The 25,167-nt window shown below is 42.9% G+C and overlaps 2 protein-coding genes across 2 annotated transcripts; both read right to left on the bottom strand.

The window, feature by feature from the left end:
* Positions 1 to 19,016: 19,016 nt before the first annotated feature.
* LOC119767747 lies at positions 19,017 to 20,251 on the bottom strand. Its single transcript, XM_038257117.1, has 2 exons — positions 19,153 to 20,251; positions 19,017 to 19,043 (listed from the first exon to the last, which is right to left on the bottom strand). The coding sequence occupies exon 1, from the start codon at positions 20,207 to 20,209 to the stop codon at positions 19,247 to 19,249; it is 963 nt and encodes a 320-aa protein (XP_038113045.1). The 5' UTR covers positions 20,210 to 20,251; the 3' UTR covers positions 19,017 to 19,043; positions 19,153 to 19,246.
* Positions 20,209 to 24,886, bottom strand: LOC119766411. Its single transcript, XM_038250944.1, has 2 exons — positions 20,315 to 24,886; positions 20,209 to 20,262 (listed from the first exon to the last, which is right to left on the bottom strand). Exons 1-2 carry the CDS (start codon positions 24,884 to 24,886, stop codon positions 20,209 to 20,211), a joined length of 4,626 nt encoding a protein of 1,541 aa, XP_038106872.1.
* Between the last annotated feature and the right edge of the window lie 281 nt (positions 24,887 to 25,167).

Genomic DNA, 25,167 nt, shown 5'->3' with positions numbered 1-25,167 from the left:
CTCTACTGCTTTAAATTGTAATTTCCCGAATACTATTGAACATATCCTTCATTGAAATAAATGATATCAATTTATTAAGCATAAGCATAAGCATAGGTGCCCACCCGCAGTTGATACTCCGTTATTGACCAGGACCTCCAGAAGTTACATCCACGAGCCGTGGAAGATGAGTGGGAGCTATCTTTTTCGCTTCGCAACTTCTCAAAGGCCCCTATCATGCTGATCATTACCAGCGCCGGCCACGACCAGTGGTAGAGTCACGGGGAAGTGGATGGGAATGTTAGTCCGATAGTTGAGTAATAGAGACCGCCCAATCGACTGCTTCTCCGACAAAGTATCACATGAGTTTTGAGGGGGTTAGTAGATGGGTATGAGGTCAGGATTCACGAGTGGCAGTGATGTGACCATGAGCATTTTGTTTATCGGTTGAAATTTTTAAATCTTAGGCAGCCGGCTGCGGAAAGATAGATAATTGATTATTTAAAATGGTTTATTTTTATCGAACGCGTGCCAGCCGAGCAGTAGTGCTATGGGCTGGACTTATCAGTATAATTTTACTGTTTTTACAATTTAGATAACGCTAGCAAATTTCAAAAATAGTAAATAAATGACGCTTTACTCTCCATAAAATTGATAGTTTGATGAGTTAATACTAAAACTGAAAGTTGGATTAAATTTTTACGATCATTTACGACGAAAATTATCGCGAAAAAACCGGACTGTGCGTCCCAAGAAGCACTGCACTTATGAAGGCATTATTCAATTATAATAACCAATCACCCCATGCACACAAACAGCGACACAAAAGAGACGAAAATTATCGCGAAAAAACAGGACTGCGCGTCCCCAGAAGCACTGCACTTATCAAAAAAATGATATCAATTTATTTTCTATTTGATTTGGTCACGGTTAAAGAAAACGTTGAAAATTCTCAATTTAGTTGAAATAATCCTTGACATTAAATTACACCGACCAACAAAGTTTTTGCTCAGGGTCAACTTCAGGGGAAGCATAAAGTTTGGGGTCCCCAGTTACTCTCCAAAGTTTGTATGGATAACTTTAATAGATATTTCAATAGTTCAATATGAACAGCAAATTGAAATGGATAACATTAATTTAGGTTCTCTCATTTTTTTTTGTAAACTTTCAAATTTTGTTGCAAAAAAGTTTGAAAAATAAATAATTTCGCATACATTTTGGGAATTTCCAGGAAATTCATAAATTTACCGAGAAACGGGAAATATTTTGTTCCGAAAAACCCGGGAATTCCGGAAAATGTTTCCCAAGACGGAAAATTTGACGCTCTAAGATTTACCCATTGGTCTGTTGTACAAAGTTGTAGAGAATTTAATTTCTTATGAGAATCTCACTTTTGAGTAAAATCAGGGCCATCCACAGACAAAATCGTAAAAAATGGCTTTCTTCACTGATTTTTTTTTCGATTTTTGTTGATCAATTGAGCTTATATTTGGATCAGAGGTTTACAGTTGCCCATAAAATAAAATTCAGCTTGCGGAGAAGATTTTGAAAAATAGACACGTTTGAAGTACGGAAGTAAGTTTAGTAAATGTAGTTGAACAGGATTATTGAATACTCTCAAAGTGTTATTTATTTTGCATTGAAATGAATTCAAACATAAAACTGCAACAAGGGTGAGTTATTTATTTTTCAAATAATTTGTCAGATTTATTTATAAACAAAATTTTATTTTCTTTTAATTCCTTATTATTTGCAACGGCTTAAATTTGATAAAATTAATATCTTGTTATGTTTAATATTTCCTATTCAAAAATATTAACATTCCAACGCCCGAGGCTCCAAAAAAGTTGGAACGGTAACTTCAACTCAATGGTTCTCGGGCCAAATCGCCAAAAATTCCGCGGAGGCAGTCGTTTAAAAATGGTGGAACGATGTTTTCGGTCGCAGTAATTACAGATTTGTTCAAATTAAGTTCTGTAAAATTTTAGGATCACCTGGACATTCTTACAAATCATTGGAAGCAAGAATCGTTGCGTTGGGCGTTCCAGTGTTAATTAAAGTTAAGCCCCTTCATCACTATGTAGATTATGTTGGGTTTTTAAGATTGTATTTTGAATTGAATCTTAGTTACTTGAAGACGACATTTTGTCTAACCTTCAATGTAAACCCTTTCGAGCAGGTGCCCCCAAGTGCGTTCAAATGCTTCCGCAGCATTTTTCCCAGGGCGTGCGCCATTTAGGAAAATTTATCGCCTTTCTTGGCACAGATAAATCAGCGGAGCGGTGGCCCGATTATGCAAGCACAACGCATTCACATAAAATTCAATCGCATCGTATAAATCAGTCGATCTGTTTGAGATTATGGCCCGGCTTCGAAAGCACATAATCAACCTGACAATCTGTGGGCACCACGCGCCGTCATGGTCTTCCGTAGGAGAGTCACTCTGACTTTGCCTTATCAGCAAGTCAACGAAGTTTTGCACGCGATCTCGCAGGAGCGCAGCTAGCTACAATGACCCATAAATCACGCGAAACCCGTGGTCCAGAGTGGCCACACCCGGAGGAAATAGAGTTTTAAATCTTTGGATCGCAACCTGGCCAGCGGCGAGTCCATTGTGCGTAAATTCGAAACCTGTCGAAACTGTGCGAGAGCTCGCGCCGAAAAGTGCGTTACTTTTAATTTAGCACAACAGCTCGTAAACGTTAGCCAGTGCTGGAAGTGAAATTGTGCAACACTTCAAGACGCCTAACCTTGTCTGGTGGGGTGAATTGTTGTGTTTGGAATGTCGTTTATTGTCAGGGTTAGCCGACTCCCATGGTGACACCCGCGAATTTTCTCTTGTTTTCCCGCTGTTTGCCATTCTTATCGCTGAGGACACTGCGGTGAACTTGAACATTTTTTTTTGGGTTTAATTGGTGACCATTACACTGGGGCACGGAATGGTGAAAAGTTTGCTTAGAAAAATAACTCTTTGAAGGTTTCAAACATAATTTCTAACAACAATATACATTTATTAGATGTTATTAAACAAATTGTTTAAGTTTGTGGACTAGTGTTATGAGGAGCATTCCAGCTAAGGCTCTTAAGTGATTTCACAATTTGAAGGTAATTAGATGTGGTTTCTAACTTGGCAGGAAATAAATTCGGCTACGAGGGGCTCGTTTAAAACCTACTAAAGTAGTGTTGCCATTGCTCTGGTAAGAAAGTTTGCATTAATGTGTTTTTAAGTGGTAGAAGGTTGAGTATGAGGTTTGTCACAAGTAAATAAGTAAATAAGTAAATAAGTAAGTGAATAAGAAAGTAAGTAAGCAACAAGTAAGTAAGCAAGTGCGCGCGCGCGCGGGCGCGCAAGCAAGCAAGCGCAAGCGCGCGCGCGCGCAAGCAAGCGCAAGCGCAAGTGCGCGCGGCGCGCGCGCAAGCAAGTAAGCAAGTAAAGTAAGTAAGTAAGTAATGGCCTATGTACAATCACTTTACTTAGAAAATTGTACTTAGCGTAGGAATTTGAATCCATGCAAAGGAATCTGATCTTCCACAATGATAAAGTAAGCAAATTGGTGACTTGACGTATGGTTTGGAAAATTTCAAAACCTACGGCAAGTTGACGTTTCTATATCAAAGGTAAACAAACAACTGCATAGCAACGTATAACAGCCCAGCAAGTTTGCTAAGTTGATTGTAGATGACGACAGTAAGTTACGTACTATTTCTAAGCAATTTATCTGTTCTACGCAACTTAACTATTCTAAGTAAAGTGATTGTAGATAGGCCATAAGTAAGTAAGTAAGTAAGTAAGTAAGTAAGTAAGTATGGCAAGTAAGGCAAGTAAGCAAGTAAGGCGGGCGGCAAGCAAAGTGGCAAGGGCGCAAGTAAGCAAGGCAAGTAAGCAAGCAAGTGGCAAGGCAAGCAAGGCAAGCGCAAGGGCAAGGGGGCAAGGCAAGGCAAGCAAGTAAGGCGCGGCAAGTGCGCAAGGCGCAAGGCAAGCAAGCAAGGCGGCAAGCAAGCAAGCAAGGGCAAGCAAGCGCAAGCAAGGCAAGGCAAGCAAGTGGGCAAGGCAAGCGGCAAGCAAGTAAGTAAGTAAGAAAATTTTAACAACTCGCGGTCAATGAAGGCACTTAATTCCAAATCCGATTCCCTGACTGTCCATAACAGCGTACTTCATGTACCCACGATCGGTTTGTTTCTTTTTCCGCACCCCGACACCGGCAATGAATCGACAATAAACGAAACCCTTTTCACAGCCCCTTTCGGAAAAAGGTAGTAATTTCGTCGTCGCCCAGAGCCTCGAGAAGTGAAAGGACGTCGAGGGCCATCTAGTTTGGGAGTTCAACAAAATTAAAAACATACTCCACGGCAGGTTGGCGTGATCGCCGGCGACTAAAAAGGAGAAAAATCCTGCCCCCGGAGAGCCCAGCGCGGAATCGAAAGGAAAAAGGAGATCATTATTAGTCCGTGGCACAATCTCTTGCCGTTGCCGCCGCCGAGGAGGTCCCGTTTTTGGTGGTGGGTCCGGGGAGTGGCCCTTGAAAGCAGCAACTTCGCGTTTCGCGCAAATCCCACGTATCCCGAAGAGGTTGAAATAGTAAAAGATCTGCTGAAATGTAGAAAAGCCTAACAACAGAACAACAGAACAACAGAACAACAGAACAACAGAACAACAGAACAACAGAACAACAGAACAACAGAACAACAGAACAACAGAACAACAGAACAACAGAACAACAGAACAACAAAACAACAGAACAACAGAACAACAGAACAACAGAACAACAGAACAACAGAACAACAGAACAACAGATCAACAGCACAAAGAACAACAGAACAACAGAACAACAGAACAACAGAACAACAGAACAACAGAACAACAGAACAACAGAACAACAGAACAACAGAGCAACATAATCGAAGAATCAGATTTAATTTCTGCGAAATGTTGAAATCCCTTCCTCCTCGGGACCGCACTAGTCCAATGAAACAATCATAACAACGGTAAAATATTACGTGCACAAGTATTAATTTTTGGGTAATTTCGGTGCATTCAAAGAGAATGTAAATGAACGGTTTGTTGAATTTATCTGCCTGCCCGCGCAGTGACCATCGACTTACGGGGTCTGACGGTGCATGTTGGTTTTTCGGCTGACTGCACTGTGCATCAAAGCCTGGCAATTCCGAAAGTGAAATGGCTCAGATGTGCGTATTCAATGAGCTGGTGATGCGTTGCGTTGTTGCATTTTCTCGCGCGAGGTTTGCTGGTACTTTGGGTGGAATGCTTGGGGTTGTGCTTGAGTTGCTCAAAGACAACAACTTTCAACCAAAAAAAGGGGCATTTTCCTTTCGGGTGGTTACGCTGGGAGGGGTTTTTTCGACGAGGATTGAGAAAATGTGGAATTTCGAGGCAAGTTGAAATTGTTGTTCGGGTTCGGGTTGTTCTTGAAAATTTATGTGAAAGCCAATTTTAGTGTGTAATTAAGACCCTAGAAATCCTTGAATAGGGTTTTAAAGTATTGCAATTTTAATTTTGGCTTGAACCTCACTTAAGGGCACATTCTCAGCACGCTCAAAATTACCAAATTTAGCCAATCTCTAGGGCAAATTCCTGACGACGTATTGCCAGCACAATTCCATTGCCACCACCAATTACCTGAGATTCGAAAGGCGCGTGAAAGTGTCGCAATTAATAATGATTGTGTGCCTCTTGGGTGTCAGTTATCCCAAAATCCTGACAGGTTGACATTTCGAAAAAAAGTGGGATTACATCGAAACTGGGAAAAGTTATCGACCTTATCGAGTACCGTTACTGAATATATTGCGTAATTCGAGCGCATCTCCAACCAAGTCATCCTTGAGAGGAACCAGCTGGGCGAAAGGAGCACACCCGAAAAACTGGAGCACTTGGGACAGGTTCGTTTATCACGTGGTCACGCAAAGGATTCCCTCCAGCAGAAGCGCGGCTTGTGGCTTGTGGTCATCTGGTTGCGAAACCACGAAACACTATCTTTGCTCGTAAATAACGGGTAAATGCGACCGATTACGCCAAATTAAAGCAACGATCGAAAGGCATGAAGCTTCGACTTTGAGGGTGAAGTTTGGATTCAGGGTAGGGGAGGTTGTACATTTTTTGAAAACAATTCAAGAAAACGAATTTTAAAATTTTTAAATGGTGTTTGAATATTGTTTCAGAAGGGGGAAAATGAATTTTTAGTGTTCGCTATGGGCAGAAATTTGAGCAAAAGCTTCTCAGGAATATTACGCGTGATTGTACAGTCGACTCTATCGATATTGCTTCATCTGTCAATTTATTTTTAATTCCTTTGAAATAACATGTTTTCTATTTTCTAATCTAATCTAATCTAATCAGACCCTAGCGCAGCCAATCTTTCGAAGGGATCCTGGAGAGTGCCTTAGGTTAGATGACGCCTAGCACTCTTCTACTCATTTATTAACATTTGTAGTGCGCCATCGCATCGGAATGCATTGAAACATCACAAGCGTTAAAGCGGCCAGGCCTACTGCGTAAAGCCGTATCGCAGAGATGATTCGTAATTGGGTTGAGTTTGAGCACAGTGTGTTCGAAGAACAACACAATTCTGAATCGACAGGGGAGGAAGAAGCGTGGGGACACACCACCATACGCTCCGAGATTTGGTTGTATTCGTTGGGAGCACCATGCTAAGAAGGTTTGGTACTCCGGGACCCTCTGGGATGGGACATTGTATTTCCACGAATGCCCTGGACACTATTTGCCGTGGTTATAGCGCCACTACTCGCTCTCTGTAACAGTATTCCTAATTCCATTCCACACTCACCAAGTCGTCATGGCCTAGTGGTTAGCATTTTTGCTTACCAATCCAAAGGACGGAGGATCGAACCCCGCCTCGAGTGACTTTGATTTTTCGTTCATATTCATCATTTCGAATTTATGTGTTCTTAACTTTCTCGTTGGGAGCAGATGGGAATCGAACCCAGGACCATTCGCTTACAAAGCGAACACCGTAACCAGTCAGCCACGGCCGCTCCTGAAATAACATGTTTTCTATTTTCGTTTTGAAATTTGATTTATCCCGCTCTCGACGGTCCCTTCAAAATTGACACGGAAAGAGTCCATTGTATTACTTTAAAAAATCATGGAAATTTAAATATTTTTTTGCAATTACACTGTGAAACTGTCAACTTTTCCTGTCCTTCTGGAGAAACGAAACGGCCTACTTTTCCCTACCAAAAATAACAGAATGGAAAATTAATACCTTTCAATAACAGTGCTGAAAAGTTCTACTTTTCAGCACTGAAATGGGTGCTGAAAAGTTGAACTTTTCAACACTAGTACGAAAAGTAACATTTTTCAATATTTTTTTGTTTTGAACGATGAATTTACTAAACACATGAATGTTTGACATAAAATTCCATTAAAGAAGCTTTTTTCGGAATTGCAAAAAATATTGTAAGCAACTCGTTGCAAAACTTGATTTTTTCAGCACTCGTCGTATTTATCCAACTCGGTAAACCTCGTTGGATAAATGTACAAAAAAACGAAACTATTGGCACTACGCCCCCCGGGGCATGGCCTTCCTCTAACGTGGGATTTCTGCTCCAGCGCCTCTGACGAGACAGGAGAAACCGGGACCGACGTTTTACTTCACCATCCGATAGAAGCTCAGTGGATAAGGCGGGAATCGAACAACTCGTGCTGAAAAAATCTTCTTTTTGCAACTAGTTGCATAAACTACTATTTTTCTATTTGTTTGAAAAAGTTATTTGGAAAAGTAACTATTTTGACCATTTTTTACCACTTCGAAGTTTTAATCATTCAAACTCAATTGTGTGCTCTTGAAAGTATTTTTTATTGAAAATTTAGCATAAAAATGATAAAGAAAATTTTTAGTGTTCACTAAGAGCAGAAATTTGAGCAAAAGATTTGCAGAAATATTACGCGTGATTATAGAGTCGACTCTCTGGCTGTCGATTTTCTCGATATCGATATTGCTCGATTTGGAATTTATTTTTAATTCCCTTGAAATTATATGTTTTGTATTTTCGTTTTATAATTTGATTTATCCCGCTCTGGATGGTCCCTTCAGTATTGACAATATTGACAAGAGTCCACTGTATTTGTTTGCAGAGGTTATTAGGAAATGTGTTGATTTTAACAATTTTTGACCACGAAGTAGTGGTCAGTATTTTTGCCTTCCTCACCTTACTGAGGAAAGGCTATAAAATCACTCGAAAAATGAACTTCTTAATTTGACCTCGTAGACCCACCTTCACGTATACCTATCGACTCAGAATCACGTTCTGAGCAAATGTCTGTGTGGATGTGTGTAGGTGGGTGGACAAAAAAATTGTCACTCGATTATCTCCGGACTGGATGAACGGATTTTGACCATATTAGTCTCATTGGATCCGTCTTGGGGTCCCATAGGTCTCTATTTAAAATCAGCAAGTTCAGTTAAGTACTTCAAAAGTTATGCTAAAAAAACGATTTTGGCGTATGTCCGGAAGATTGTAAAAAGGGTGGTTTTTGTAAGAACCCCTGTCATGTTATACATTTTCAGAAAGGTATTAAAAAGACCTTTCCAATGAGCCCAAAACATTGAAGATCTGATAACCCTATCAAAAGTTATTAGCACTTAAGTGTTATTTATACACTTTTTGGAGGCCGGATCTCAGATATTTCAATGAAAATGATGTCCGGGTCCATCATGCGACCCATCGTTAGTTAGATAATCGAAAGACCTTTCAAATGAGCCTAAAACATCAAGGATCTGACAATCTTATCAAAAGTTATTGGCACTTAAGTGTTATTTATACACTTTTTGGAGGCCGGATCTCAGATATTTCAGTAAAAATGATGTCCGGGTCCATCATGCGACCCATCGTTAGTTAGATAATCGAAAGACATTTCAAATGAGCCTAAAACGTCATGGATCTAACAACCCTATTAAAAGTTATTGGCACTTAAGTGTTATTTATACACCTTTTAGAGGTTGGATTTCAGATATTGTGATACAAATATTGTCTTAATCTTCCATGCGTATTATCGTTGGATAGGTTTTTTTTTATCAGACCTTACTGATGAGCCAGAAATATTGATGGTCTGCGAACCATATCAAAAGAAATGAGTACCGTAATCTGGGGTGAATCGGGACTACAGTCTGAATAGGGACAGCAGTTTTTAGAACACTTAAAGCTTTTAAATTTGGAAATGGATGTACACATTTTGTTGGCCTGAGTCTGTTCTAACAGAAACCAACCAGAAAAATCAAAATATTGTGCTCCAACATGCACGGAGAAAAAAGAGTTCCCAAAATCGTGAACAAGCGTTCATGAAAATGGGAACCACGAACAAGGTGTTCAAATTTCATGGTACGTTTTTCAAAATCGTACCATGGGATTTGAACACTTTGTTCGAGGTTCCCATTTTCATGAACGCTTGTTCACGATTATGGGAACTCTTTTTTCTCCGTGTGGTTAAAACTACTGTCCCAATTCGCCCCATGTGTCCCAATTGACCCCAGTTTACGGTAATAAAGTTGATTTGTTAAACATGTTAAGGGGGAATGTTGCTTTTTTTTACTGAATGTATTGACTTTATGAATATGAGGAAGGCACCAACCACCTAAAGGTGGATTAAGTAACGTTTTTTCGAGAATTTAGCATAAAAATGAACCTTTGCAGCAATTCCCCTCGAAAACAGCATGATTCGAAAAAAAGTTCTCCGATCGGGATCAAAATTTTTTTGGGGGTTCTTTGGCCAAAATAATTAGACCCGTATTTTTTTGTTTGGCCATTAGGGTGACCTACGCCGTGTTAGGGTGGCACAAAAAATTGCAATTTTCGTCGATTTTTGCAAAAACCACATTTTTCAAAAATCATAACTCCGCACCATTTCAACCAATTTTAGCTGTCTCATACGCAAATGAAAGGTGATAAGTTGGCCTTTTAAAGAAAAATAGTAAGAAGTTTTTAAAATCTAGCCTAACATATGAAAAGGTCAAATGAAAACTTAAAATTCTCTTTTGAAGGTCTCGGGACCAAAGGGCCTATGTCTGAAAATATTTTTATCGGATTCCTCGGAAAATTTTACATAACATATAAAAAAAATGGCAGATATGATTTTTTCAAAATAAAAACTGGGTTTTTCGACGCGCCGAGCGCAAAAACGGAAAAAATGACGAAAACGGGAAAAAATCGACTTTTTTCCACTAAAACTGCGATATTTTTAAAATTTCAGCGATGACCTATACATTTAGCCTGTCCCATTTTGAGGTCATGTCGAGGAATTTCAGGTGCTCACTTCTTAAATGATAGATTATGATGTTAGGAACAATGTTTTCTTAGACAAGAAAAAATAATAAAATACTTTCTCGCACCCCCTAGTCGATTTACTGAAAAAAGTCACTTTTTTGAACAAATTTTCTAAAATCGCTTGGAATCAATACAAGAACTGTTTCGATCAGGTGTGTATTATCTTCAAACGATAGGTTTTTGTCCATAGATTAAGATGCACTATCAATATTTGACCAAAATTTAAGTTTTTGGACTCTCCCAGGCGGATTTGTGTCGAAAAAACCGCATTTTTTCGAAACTTTTTTCAGAAATGTTCATTTAATTTAGGGTAGCCTATTTTTTCCAGTGAAACCAATACATGCAGCTTATAGGAAATTTCATGGCGAACATTTTTCCCTCTGAAAAAATCCAATTTCGACACTCCAGAGCCGAGATATTTGAGTTTTAGTGAGGAAAAAAGTGCCAATTTTCAACATTTCTCAGAATTCAGAAGCAAGGCCTATTAATTACACGATGTAGCAAGCATATGTCTCAAAGGTCAGGGTATGCTTTCTTATAGTAATTTTTGCCGCTGAATCCGAATCTGAAATCAAATTTCGTGTAAACAGTGATGTTTTGGAGCTACACCCTTTTGGAATGTTATTTGCGTGTTTAAGAGGCAGTTTTTGTAAATATTGCTCGGTTTGTTCTAGAGGTCGTATCGAGGTGCTCCGATTTGGATGAAACTTTCAGCGTTTGTTTGTCTATACATGAGATGAACTCATGCCAAATATGGGCCCTCTACGACAAAGGGAAGTGGGGTAAAACGGGCATTGAAGTTTGATGTCCAAAAAACATAAAAAATCTTAAAATTGCTCTCATTTCCGTAAAACTTCATCAATTCCAACTCTCTTAGATGCATTGCATGCCGGGACCGTGGTGTAGGGGTAAGCGTGATTGCCTCTCACCCAGTCGGCCTGGGTTCGATCCCAGACGGTCCCGGTGGCATTTTTCGAGACGAGATTTGTCTGATCACGCCTTCCGTCGGAAGGGAAGTAAATGTTGGTCCCGGACTAACCTAAAAAAAGGTTAGGTCGTTAGCTCAGTCCAGGTGTAGGAGTCGTCTCCCTGGGTCCTGCCTCGGTGGAGTCGCTGGTAGGCAGTTGGACTAACAATCCAAAGGTCGTCAGTTCGAATCCCGGGGTGGATGGAAGCTAAGGTGTAAAAAGAGGTTTGCAATTGCCTCAACAATCAAGCCTTCGAACACCTAGTTTCGAGTAGGAATCTCGCAATCGAGAACGCCAAGGCAATGCTGTAGAGCGAATAATTTGATTTTTTTTTTTAGATGCATTCAAAAGGTCTTTTGAAGCACTTCAAAATGAGCCATAGACATCCAGGATTGGTTTTAACTTTCTCATAGCTTTTGTTTTTTAAAAAACCTCAATACCTTTTTGCAACAGCCAACAACACCCATACTCTTTTAGATCAAAAGTTAGGAAATTTCATGGACTATAAGCCTACGGTAATAACTTTTTGGCCACTCGCAGTTTTCCTCATAGTTTTTCGATTTTTCTATAACAAACATTTTACAACGTTAGTTATTGTCCTGTAGGCATCCATAGCGGCACTTTTTAGTCTCACTTTTGTCATATTCCAAATCCTCGGAAAATTCAAACTTCAATGCCCGTTTTACCCCACTTCCCTTTTTCGTAGAGGGCTCATATTTGGCATGAGTTCATCTCATGTATAGACAAACAAACGCTGAAAGTTTCATCCAAATCGGAGCACCTCGATACGACCTTTAGAACAAACCGAGCAATATTTACAAAAACTGCCTCTTAAACACGCAAATAACATTCCAAAAGGGTGTAGCTCCAAAACATCACTGTTTACACGAAATTTGATTTCAGATTCGGATTCAGCGGCCAAAATTACTACAAAAAAGCATACCCTGACCTTTGAGACATATGCTTGCTACATCGTGTAATTAGTAGGCCTTGCTTCTGAATTCTGAGAAATTTTGAAAATTGGCACTTTTTTTCTCACTAAAACTCAAATATCTCGGCTCTGGAGTGTCGAAATTGGATTTTCTCAGAGGGAAAAATGTTCGCCATGAAATTTTCTATAAGCTGCATGTATTGGTTTTACTGGGAAAAATAGGCTACCCTAAATTAAATGAACATTTCTGAAAAAAGTTTCGAAAAAATGCGATTTTTTCGACACAAATCCGCCTAGGAGAGTCCAAAAACTTAAATTTTGGTCCAATATTGATAGTGCATCTTAATCTATGGACAAAAACCTATCGTTTGAAGATAATACACACCTGATCGAAACAGTTTTTGTATTGATTCCAAGCGATTTTAGAAAATTTGTTCAAAAAAGTGACTTTTTTCAGTAAATCGACTAGGGGGTGCGAGAAAGTATTTTATTATTTTTTCTTGTCTAAGAAAACATTGTTCCTAACATCATAATCTATCATTTAAGAAGTGAGCACCTGAAATTCCTCGACATGACCTCAAAATGGGACAGGCTACTATACATGTTTTGGTTTCAAAATTTTCGTAATTAAAATACGAAATTTTTGAAAAATGTGATTTTTGCAAAAAACGACGAGAATGGCAATTTTTTGGACCACCCTAACACGGCGTAGGTCACCGTCATTGACCACGGGTCTAATTATTTTGGCCAAGGAACCCCCAGAAAAAATTTGAGCCCGATCGGAGAACTTTTTTTTTCGAATAATGTTGTTTTCGTAGATAATTGCTGTTTGTACATTTGTTGTGACTCGCGTACAGCTGGATTGGGGAGATTTTTCTGAAATAAAGATTCAGACCAGGTTATGTCATATATTACAAAAATATATTTTTTAGTAAAGAAAAATTCCGGTCATTCTAGCAATTTTGCTGAGTTTTCGAAAAAAAATACTTTATAGAGCATATGATTGAGCTTATGGGGTTCAAACTTCCAAAAAATGGTCAAAAATGGTCACAACCATAACTTTTTCAAAAAAAACCTTGTGAAGCCGGGAAATTTTTCTGGGCACTAAAGTGTACATTAGGGTGCCCAGAAAAAATAACACCCTGATCCACAAGCAGAAAACAGTTTTTTGAATTATTTTAGGCTGTGTAAGTATTGAGCGAAATTGGTTAAGATTAACCCAGTGATACTCGAGCTTAAAGTTGGTGGAAAAAAAAGTTTTTCATCCAAAAATGATTTTTTTAAATTGCTAATAACTTTTTAGGATTGAGTTTTACAGCTTTGACATGTCCGACAAAGTTGTAGAAAATTAAATTTCCTATAAGAATCTCACTTTGGAAAATATTTGGATGGAAGTAGAACAGTAGTGGAACATTTTTTTTCGATTTTTCCCATACAAATTTCATCCTCGACTATCAATGGGTAAATGTTGACCGATCTTGATCATATTTGGCTTAGAGCCCTGAAAAACCTCTAGGAACAATATTTAACTAGTGGAGCGAGGTTTTGAAAAAAAGTCCCATATTCTGGGCACCCGAGAGTGTACATGCAGTTTTTCAACATAACTTGAAGCAAAATTATATATACTTTTTTTAAAATGTGTCAGAAAAATCCAAAACAAGTTCAAAATCGCTCCAGCACCTCTCTTTCTCTTTAACAAGCTTACAAATAAACCAAAAAAAAAAATCATCTCTCTTCCATCTTTCGGACCCCCTCCCTCGTTAAAACTGGACCACTTGCGGTTGTTCGCTCTCGCACAGGTCCGCGCCGGCCCGAGGGGACTTGGTCACTAAGGCCAGTGCGCCAAACTGGACTCGTTTTCGGCCCGGCCGCAAACGCACTTTTGGACCGCGATCGGTCCAGATCGTCGTCGCATAATTGAATGAAACATGCACCGGGTTGACTGTGCTGTTGCGCAATGTTTAATTATTGGCACATTTCTCAGGCTGGGGGAGGGAGGGCTGCGGTTGTTGACCGGGTTTGAGCGCGTTGCTGACAGAGAAGGGTGACAGGTTGGTGTGGTCCGATGTGGCGTATATGGCCGAATACGGGAAATGGAGCCATTTTTGGACGACAGGTTTGAAGCTTTTGATAGTGTTTTCGAAATGACTCGAAAGCAAAATATTGTAAATATGAAAAATAATAAATTACAGACGAAAACAGGTGACTTAACCTTAAATCTTACTTTTAATCTACATAAAGGCTGCCCGGTACGCAGGGTGATGGTTATGGTGGATTACCGTGACTGATGGAAAAGTTGATATTGGCGGGCTACCACTTTCAGAAGTGCTGTGTGCACTTTGCACATGCACTGTATTGAATATGGGCTGATCAGTTGTTTTGGTTTTGATGGTTGTATTCAGTTTGAATCAATCAACGATTGGCATCATTATTATAAAAATAATTTTAAATTATATTCCGAATTCCTTATCTCACTCAGTTGATGACAAAAAGTTATCAAAATATTAAAAAAGCGATTGAAAATATATATTTAAGTGTAACATTTAAACATATTTAAAATACTTCAATTGTGAGCTTAATATCAAAATTAAAAAGTAAAAATGTACAATTTTCACCTATTTACTTAAATTAATCACTTCAAGCCTATCACATTTATATTACCTACTTTGTTTGGGCAAATTTCTAATGTTCGAAAATCTTAACATAAATTATTAAACAAATTTGATTACTTTTTCTCAGTTATTTAATTTTGTACGTTTTGTAAAAAATATCATGATTAAAATTTGAAGTGTTGAACTTAAGTTGGTTTTTTGATGTGTTTTATTAGTGGCAACTTACCATGAAGTCATCAAGTTATTACTTTAACTGGAAAGTATCTGAAATCTGAATTATATAATTATCTGGATTATAAAAAAATCGGTAAATGTGGTTTATGGATGGCTCAGACATAACTTCAAGATTTGCTCTAATTTGCTAAATAGAACTAGCCATTTCCCTGAAAATATGGTTGAAAACGATATGCCTGTCTTTTAACGCATTTGCAAAGGTCATATTAAATTGCTGGAATAGTTCAAGAGTCCCCTGGGTGGAATAATCTGCACTTCAGGCCTGGAACGTTCTCCATACGCGTTGGTCGTCCAACGCCAAACCAGGTCTTAAGCTGCATTAGATGCAATTTCCTACTATACCAACCATATGCCTAACGGTCAGCGTGGCCAGAAATGGTTAGGACCCCTCCGGGGTCCAATCGGTTGCTTTTTGCGCCCCATCTAAATAGGTTCAACATCAGAGAGAGACCCGGCTGTCGACGGAGTTGAGGTTCGTGCGGTGTGTGAGAACCAGCCAACCATCGCACGGGACGGGCAAAATATATCATTATTGAACACTAAATAATGTTTTATCACTTCTCTGAGGCGGCACCGGGGTTTTGAACTGTTTTAGAGGTTTTAAGGCTTTTTTTTGCTCTCTATCATTTATAATCCTGCCAAGCTGACGACGCGCAAAGTATTACAGGTGTTTCGCCACCTTTGCCGAGGGGGCTATTTGGTGGCAGAAATGAACTTCATAAATTGCATTTCATCGAATTGGATCGGAGACTATTTCGGTACAAGCTTGTCAATGGATCACACCAATAGAAATTAAATTTGTGCGAATTGAAACAGTAGTAGAAAATTATTTCAATTGAGATTTTTCGTCATAATTAGTCTTTTGAAAAGAAACCAATGCCTATTTTTGTTGTTGTTGGCTTCTGTTATTTAAAATTGTCCTGCTGAAAAGCTCTTTCAAAATATTACACCCAATTGGTTCGATCGTCCGAAGCCTAAGCGTGAGCGCGCGCGTGGAGAAATGCATAAATCAAACATCAGCAGTGTGTTTGTGTGCGCATAAATTTGTACGCCTGGCGCAAGCAAGCTTTTTTTCTGGCGCGAAAATTATATAAAATTAAAGTGCAAAAAAGGTAGTATGTCTTTCGCGCGTATAGGTCGTCCGTGTGGCCTAATCAAACCGGGCACTAAAAGGCACCCATCTAAATGACCGCTGTACTTTTCGGGCGGTACTCGGGAAGGTCCAATGTTGACTGCATAAATAGATAATAAATTGGCACTATTTTACCGCGATGAAATAATAGTCGGCACTTTGTCCGCGGGTCTATTACGCTTGAATCGAGAGGATTGGCTAGAATGACGTTTGAATGAAGTGGCGGCCCTGCCCGAAGTGTCCAATTAGAGAGACACAATCTGACAAAAGAATCAAGGCGATTTGCCAACGAGTGATAAGGAAATTGTGCAACATAGTTAGTGCGCCACCCAGATTCGCAGATATGCAATTAGGCTTAAACGTTCGATTTGAAATGGTCCTTAATTGCGTGCGGTGACAAATTGTCCGTCAGAATTCACTTAGTTCTACGGCCCCACCGAGAGAGTGGAAATTCGTAGACCACAGTGATAAAATCAACCAAATTACACACCCATTGCAACCCAGGTGCTGGGGCGAAGTTCGTCAGCTTGTCAACATATCAATTAGGGTAAATGTCCACCACCGTCAAGGTACTTATTTGTCCGCGCGAGACTTGGGCAAGCGATCGATTTGTCAAGGATTTCACCAAAGTGATATTTTGCAAAATGATAGATTACGCGCATTGCAACACGATATCACCGCGGGTCCTCTGAAACTTTTGTAAGTGATGCTGGTCAAAGAATGTGAAATCGTTTCTATTCAAATAAAGTGCTAAAGAATTATACGTTCGGAATTAAACCTGGAAAACAGTACAATGGTAATTACTTCTAATTGTGCCGACCCACAATGGAAAATTATTTGTATTGATCAAGCCAATAATTTTCCTTTTTTCAAGGACTCCAAGCCCAATTAACCATTGTGGTGTTGTTGATTTATTGGGCGTATCTCGCCGGCCAACCATACATTTTATAAGTACTTTTCCACACCTTATCAATTTAGTCCCTATTAATAGATAAACAAGTCGTCGCGATACGTAGTTTGATCAAGAATAATGTTTCGGAATGTCGACGTGCTCTCCTGCATTTAAGTTTATTTCGATTCATTCTGTTTTAGTGCTATGTAAGGTAATTATTTGATTGTTATCGTTAGAGTTGATAAAATGGAATGTAATTGAATTGTTTTTAATTGAGTAATTCACTAGAATTTCCATGCATTCGCTATGTCAAAGGAATTTATTTAGCATCATTGGGGTTTCTGTACAAGGCTCCATAAAATTTTGCGATTTGTTATACTAAATGGGCATAAGGTTGTTAAAAAATGTGTATCTTGTGAAGAATATTCCCAATCGATTAAGTGTCTTGTTATTAGTACATGTACATTAGTACAGCTGGTACATGTTAAAAAAATCCAGACATTTTTATTTGACTTTTTATCATTAAAAGTTGAATTCCCAAGATGCCATTTTAATTTTTTTTATTTATTTTAGAAAATACTAAAATAGTAGTTTATGCAACAATTTGCAAAAAGAGGATTTTTTCAGCACGAGTCGTACAATACGACGAGTGCTGAAAAAATCAACTTTTGCAAAGAGTTCCATACAACATTTTTTGCAATTTCGAAAAACACCCTTTGAGTTAAATTCTAAGTCATATGGTCATGTGTATTGTCAATAAATCGTTTAAATAAAAAAAAAGTTGAAAAGTATTACTTTTCGCAACAAGTGCTGAAAAGTTCAATTTTTCAGCACTCATTTCAGTGCTGAAAAGTAAAACTTTTCAGCATTTATTTTGAAAAGTGTTGCTATTCGATTCTGTTATTTTTGGCACAGAAAAGTAGGCTATTTCGTCGTTCAAGAATGACAGGAAAAGTAAGTAGTTTCACGACGGAATTGCAAAAAGGCATTTTTTGTGAGTGTTTTTAAATTTTCTTAATTTTATGTATGTTTTAGAGGACTAAAAGGGAATATTCTGGTGAAAACATGAATTTGGATTTTGAAAAAAAAAAAACGAAAATATTGTCAAACAACATTTCAAAAATCATTTGAACATTGAAAACAAAATTTTCAGTCGATTATATTTTTGTTTTTATAAGCTACATCGTTTTGAAGTTACAGGTATTTTAATTTATTAAAAAAAATGTTCAAATTTTTTAAAAAGCACTACATATAGACCGAAAAGCAAATAATTAGGTGATAGAGCTGGGAATTTTTTCTTTATTTTTTTTCTGACTCAGCTTCTTGAATTTGAAATTTTGTAAATTTTTTTTTCAGTTTAGCCCTTAATTTTCAACTCGCTATATCACGGAAAGTATTAGTTCAATTTTTAATTTCCAATAAAGAAACTATTTTGAAATTTTCTTCTCTTTTTAATTACTTAATCAGACATGAATTTCAACAGGTAACTTTTCCACAAAACTCGACGTGTAAAACAGCTGTCAAAATGCTAATGCGCCCTTTTCAAATCCTGCTCTAGATGTATAGTAACATATTTGTTCGGGTGGTAATTAAAACAACCAAATTTTTGATCAGCAGCTCTACGTAGCAGCTTCAAAACTAGAAGTAAGTATATTTTAAGTTTTTAGTTTACATTCTAGGTTTAAGTTTACTCACTTAATTGGTCTTCCTTTCCCGATTGACTCCTTTCCTTCCCGACTCCTCTTCCTCTTCCTGTCCTTCGTTCCTTCCTTCCACTCTTCCTACATTTGTGTGTAAGTTTTATTAACATTTGTTTTCTTCTTTTAGGTTAAAACTCACGCTTGATCGATCCGGTACAAAGCTGTACCATGTGACGGTGCGATTCTAGTGGAGATCCAGGTGCGTAACTACAGGTAGGTTTTTCTAGTTTTAGACTAACAATTTTACATTTTTCTTCTTCTACTTACAGTTTTAGCAGCAGAAATCAAGTTAGCGTCTAGCTACGGTAGCAACGATTGGACGATTGCTTGGTATATCCTAGGTAAGTAATTTTGTTTAGGTTTCATACATGAAAACAACTAATATTTCTTATTTTCTTTACTTACAGGTGTGTAAATTGGAGTTTTCAATAAATTCAAACTACTTTCACAACGAAATATACTTTTTTCCGCGCAACTAACCGAAAGAAAATATCCCGCACTAAATTGCCTTACTCTTCGCAAATGGTGACTTGCAACGTGTGTCTTGAAACTGGGTGTCACACACGCACTTTGTTTTTGCTTGCTCCTCCTTTTCGCGTGTGTTGACAGCCAAGACGGTGTCGGACGATTGCACCGTCGCCGTCACACCGCATGGCAGTGTTCCCATCTTGGCGGTCGCAACACCCCAGCCCGTAACATCCGTCGGGCATTCCAGCACGTCGGATTTACCGTCCATTATCTCCAACACCGCTAAGTTCGCCACGGCTCTCCTGTTGACCTTCCCGTCCGCACTCCTCACGTCCGCTTGCCGAACTCGTCCGTCCGACCCCTTGAAGACCTCCTCCACTCGACCTCGTACCCAGCTCTTCCGGTTCTTGCCGTCAACCACGAACACCAGGTCTCCAGCTTCGAGCGGCTTCCGATCCTCGAACCACTTCGGGCGCCGGTTAAGTGAAGGCAGGTATTCCTTCGACCACCGCTCCCACATCTTGCCCGCCAGCTGCTGACTCCGCTTGTAGACATCTCGCAGTGCAGCAGCGGTGTCCACCGTCTCGTCCACTTTGAGGTCCGCGCTCGTTACCGTCCCGCGCAGGAAGTGGTTTGGCGTAATGGCTTCTTCTTCAGCGGAATCTTGAGGGACGTACGTCAGCGGCCGAGTGTTGATCATGTCTTCGGCCTCGGCCAAAGATGTCGAGAGAATTTCGTCGGTCAGCTTTCGTCCGTCGTCAAGTGCGCGCAACGCCTCCTTCACCGATCGCACCATCCGTTCCCAGGCCCCGCCCATGTGGGGCGTCCCAGGTGGGATAAAGGACCATGAAGTGGTCGGCGACGTCATCTGCTCCGCGCACTCCTTGTTGATCTCCTTCGTCATCGCCGCGTCCGCTCCCCGAAAGCACGTAGCGTTGTCGGAAAACACTTTCTCGGGAACGCCGCGTTTGCACGCGAACCTCCGGAGGGCCATCAGGCACGATTGCGTGGTGAGGCTATGGACCACTTCGAGATGCACCGCCCTGACTGCTAAGCACGTGAAGACTGCGATCCAGCGCTTCTCTCTGCGGCGACCCACCGTGACTTCGACCGGTCCCAGGTAATCGACGCCCACCGCGCTGAACGGTCGCATGGTTGCTGCAGTGCGTTCGACCGGAAGCGGCGCCATTGTTGGGACGAACGGCACACAACGGTTCACCTTGCACCACACACACTCCTTGACGACCTCCAGGATCGCGGCCCGTGCGTTTGGAATCCAAAACTTCTGACGCAGCTCGTTGAACACGGTCTCCCGATTCGTGTGACCGTACTTTTCGTGGTAGTGCTGGATGATCTTCTTGGTGATGGCGTGTTTCCGACCCAGGATGATCGGGAATCGCTTGTCGAACGGGATCGATTCGTTCTTCTCCAGCCTCCCACGAACGCGCAGAACCCCATCCTCGTCGAGCACCGGCAGCAGCTTGTAGAGCGGACTCGACCGCTCGATCTTCTCTGGCAACTCACCCTGCTTCAGTTGTAGGTTCTTCGTCAGCACGCTCATCTCGTCGGGGAAGCTCTCGAACTGCGCTTGCTTCCACAGAATCCTCTCGGCCTTCTGCAGCTCGTTTTGTTGCAGCGGTTGGACATCCGTCTCGTGCTGCGCTTTGACCCGCTTGGCTAGGCGACTCGTGGCCTTTGCAGTCAGTACTGGACGGCCGTCTTTTTTGCGACGACAATTTTCGATGAAGCGTACCGCCGTTGCCGTCACCCTCACCAGCTTTGTCCACGTCGAGACCGCTTCTACGTTGACTGTCCCGTGGAACAGTACCACGCCTCGTGCGTCTTCGTTCGTCTCCTCGATCTGCTCAGGCGGTGAGTCGTGGTCATCCTGCTCGAACAGTATCGCCGGACCGTTCCGCCATTCCGAATCGTTCTGCAGTGGCGGTCCAGGTCCCCACTTCGTGAGAACGTCCGCGATGTTCTTCTTGGAAGGCACCCATCTCCAATCGTCCAGTCTCGTCAGCTCCAGAATCTCCCCGACTCGAAATGCGACGAACTGCTTGTACTTGTAGGGATCTGCGTGCAGCCACGCAAGGACGGTCCTCGAGTCGGTCCAGAAAACGGTACGGTCGATCTGCAGCGTGTGAGTTCCGAGGATCTGCTGGCTCATGCGCGCTCCCATGCACGCCGCCATCAACTCCAGTCGTGGAATTGATTGTCGTTTCAGCGGTGCTACCTTTGATCGCGCCATGACGAGACTGCAGTGAACTTGGCCGTCGATGACCGCGCGTAGATACGCCGCACAACCATAGGCCAGCTCGCTCGCGTCGCTGAAGATGTGCAGCTCGAGACTCTCGACCGACGTGGACATCGCATCGCCGAAGTAGCTCCGTGGGAACCGAAGCGCTTCGACTTCCGGCAGCAGTGCCGTCCACCGCTTCCACAGAATCCAGGCTTCGTCGTCAATGTCTTGGTCCCATCTGCAGCCGGTCCGCCACAAATGTTGGATGATGATCTTCCCGTGGATTGTGAACGGCGACAGCAGGCCGAGCGGATCGAAAAATCCCATCACGCAGCTCAGTACGATCCGTTTGGTTGGTCTTTTCCCCTCTTTCAGGTACTTCATCAGTTCTTCGCGGTGCATCACGGCGAAGGCGAATTCGTCCAGCTCCGGGTCCCACCGCACGCCGAGTACGCGCTCGCTGGGTGTTTGCTTGTCCTGGTTCAGCAGCACAGGACTCATCGGCTTCTCTTCGCCCAGAGCAGTCAGCACTTCCGGCGAGTTGGACACCCAGTTGCGGATCTCAAAACCACCTTGTTTGTGGACGTGGCTCACCTGCTTCGCTCGCTTGACAGCTTCCTCGACGGTGTCAACGCTGTCAAAATAGTCATCGACATAGTGCCGATTGATGATCGCTGCCACGGCGTCCGGGTACTGACCGGCATGCTCTTCCGCATTGCGGTTCTTGACGTACTGCGCCGACGCCGGCGAACTCTTCGACCCGAATGTAGCGACGTCCATCACGTACACTTTCGGCTCTTCGTTAATGTTGTCCCGGAAGAGGAAGCGTTGTGCTTGTTTGTCCCCGGAGATAATCTTCAGCTGGTGGTACATCTCGCGGATGTCCCCGCCGAAAGCAACCCGTCGTTCGCGGAACCCACAGATCACCGACACCAGTGGCACGAGCAGATCTGGCCCCTTCACCAGCATCGAGTTGAGAGAGACTCCATCTACCGTCGCGGCCGCATCCCAGACCAGTCGAACTTTTCCCGGCTTCTTCGGGTTCACCACCACGTTGAGCGGCAGGTAGAACGCTTTGTTGTTGTTTGTTCCGTTCAGTTCCTCCGCGGTGGCTTCGTGCGCGTATCCCTTGGCCTGGTAGTCTTCAATCTGCTTCTTGACGTTGTCGTACAGCTCTGGCGAACGCTCAAGTTTCTTCTCCAGCTGCTTCATCCGCTTTACAGCCATCGGGTAGCTGTTCGGGAACTTGACACCGTCGGTTTTCCACAGCAGTCCGGTCTCGAAGCGGTCACCCACGCGACGTGTAGTTTCCTCCATAATCTTCCTCGCACGTTGGTCCTCAACCGACTCCCGCTGCACAGTCACCACCGCTTCTTCAAGCGAATAGTGGCTTTTGAGTAGATCGTGCAGCTCCTCATTCGTCACTTCTTGGTGGCATCCGAGGAAACAGCTCGCGCTCGCCGACTCTGCATCCCGAGGTCCGTATACCGTCCAGCCAAGCTTGCACTGGACTGCCACCGGATCGGCAATCGTGCCGACCTTCGTTTCCTGCGGTGCGAACGAGTGAATATTATTCAACCCGATCAGCATTCCCGGCCGGCCATCGTACGAATCCACTGGAAGCCCGCGCAAGTGTTTATAGTGCGCCGAAATTTCGTCAGCGTTCAAGGTTTGACGTGGCAACATCAGCTTCTCCACCGTGCGGACAGATTGCAGCAGCAGCTTCTCGCCATTCGCTCCGTTGATCGCTGACGCCCAAATGTTCGTCCGCCTCGAATGCTGTTCAACTCGCGTTATGTTGGCTGTCCACTTGATGGTGAGCTTCTCCTTCGTCCCCAACAGTCCCAAACGGTCAGCTAGACCACCTTCGATCAGCGTGAGGGAGGAACCCTCGTCGAGGAACGCGAGTACGGTCATCGATCTCTCACCGCAGTAGATTTTGACCGGAAGCATCCGGAACAGAACGGGACTGGTGGAGGTAATGTGTGCGTTCATGCCGACTGCCCTCGTCTCTGGGTGAAGCAAAGGATTATGTGGCTCGCGGCACTCTCCGACGTTGCAGCGAAGTTTGAGCTTGCATTGACCGCCGTGTTCATTCAGGCAGCGTTGGCATAGCTTCCACTTCGTCGTCATCTTCGCTCGATCCTCGTATGGCAGCTTCTTGAAGTCCTCGCATGTCCACAGTCGGTGATCCATGCGCTGGCACACCCTGCACAGCTTATGTGGCTTCTGCTCTCGTCGCTCAGTGCATTCCTCGGCTACACTGTGGTTGAACAGTGCGGCTTTTTCCTTGTTTCGGCTTCGGCCGCTCGGTCCCGACGCCGCTCTGACGTCCGGCTTGTAGTCCAGGTTGACCGTCGCCTCGCACGCATCCTCGACGATCTTTGAGAGAAAGTTGGTGAGCGTGCGCAGATTTACTTCGCGCTTCTTGCGCTTGTAGTGCACCCAACTCCTCTTCTCCCCGTCCGGAAGCTTGTCGACGAGTTCCTGGATTAAGATCGGATTGACCAGATGCGCCGTTAGTTCAGCAGCCTCGATGTGCTCGCACAATTGTTCCACTGCATTGCCGAACGGGATGAACGATCCCAACTTGTCCGCTCTCGGCGGCTCCAGCTTGCGCACTCGTTGCAGGTGGCTTTGCAGCAACACTTCCGGGCGACCATAGATCTGGCGAAGCTTGGCGATCACCCGCGGAACCGACTTGGGCAGAATGAGCTGGCCACGCACCTCCTCGAGCGCTCTGCCTTTCAGGCAGTCTTGTAGGCGCACGAGATTCTCCACGTCCGTGTACCCGCAGGCTTCGTTCGACGCTTGGTAGGCCGCGAAGAACAATGGCCACTCTTCTGGCTTGCCGTGGAAGTCTGGCAGCTTCCTTGTCAGCCCTTGTCTTGCAGCTCGCTGGGCCTTCGTTGGACCCGAACCGTGCTGCCCCAGCCCGTCTGGCTTCTCCCCAGAATCCTCAGCTTTTCCCGGCTTGACCGACTTCTCGTCGTTTCCATCACCTTTCGTATCGGCCACGTCACCTTTGCCACTGCCGGAACTGGTAGTGCTGGACCCCGACGAGGAGCGGCTGGACGTCTTCTTGGACGCCGGTTTGCTCGGTGTGCCCCCAGAGTTTCCGCCCTTGTCGTGTTTTCCCAGGTTTTCCGTTGTCAATGGTTTGACTTCTGGGTTTCGCAGCGGAGTGCTGCTGTTTTGCAACAGCTTGTCGATGGAGGCGCTTTTGTCCCGAAATGTGGTCTCCAGCTTTTGGATCCGCTTCAGGTGTTCCTCCTTCTTCTGCATCTCCGCTTCTAGGTTCGCCTCTCGCTGCCTGAACTCCCTCTCGCGGAGTTCCTCGTCGATCTTCATCTGGCGCTCCTGAAGGTAGACAGCCATTTCGAGCTCCTTCTCCTTCAGGATTCGCTCCATCTCTTGTTCCGCTTCCATGCGCTTCCGAGTTTCTTCCAAAGCTTTCAACTTTTCTTGCAACTCGGGCGGCAATGGGAGCGGTACTTCCACAGACTTCTTAGTCTTTTCTTCTTCTGTTGGCAGTCCTTGTCCGGACAGTACCACTTCTTCCCCGACTTCTTATCAGCCGGATTAAGGTTGACGCACCGAGCGTGGAACCACAGCTTGCAGCTATCGCAGCCCACCATCAGCTCATCCTCGGTCGACACCTCTTTACAGGTTGAGCAGGGAGTCTCGGTGAAGTCCGGATTTTCGTCGGC

The sequence above is a fragment of the Culex quinquefasciatus genome, chromosome 2 (genome assembly GCF_015732765.1).
Source record: "Culex quinquefasciatus strain JHB chromosome 2, VPISU_Cqui_1.0_pri_paternal, whole genome shotgun sequence".
NCBI lineage: Eukaryota > Metazoa > Arthropoda > Insecta > Diptera > Culicidae > Culex > Culex quinquefasciatus.
The sequence above is the reverse complement of the archived record's forward strand: the minus strand, read 5'-3'. Positions and strand labels throughout refer to the sequence as shown.

Coding starts and splice junctions, on each gene's coding strand:
- LOC119767747 (XM_038257117.1), bottom strand. CDS start 20,209: ATGGCCCTCCGGAGGTTCGCGTGCAAACGCGGCGTTCCCGAGAAAGTG.
- LOC119766411 (XM_038250944.1), bottom strand. CDS start 24,886: ATGGAAGCGGAACAAGAGATGGAGCGAATCCTGAAGGAGAAGGAGCTC. Junction 20,263..20,314: donor TGGGACCGGTCGAAGTCACG/GTGGGTCGCCGC, acceptor CGTGCTTAGCAG/TCAGGGCGGTGCATCTCGAA.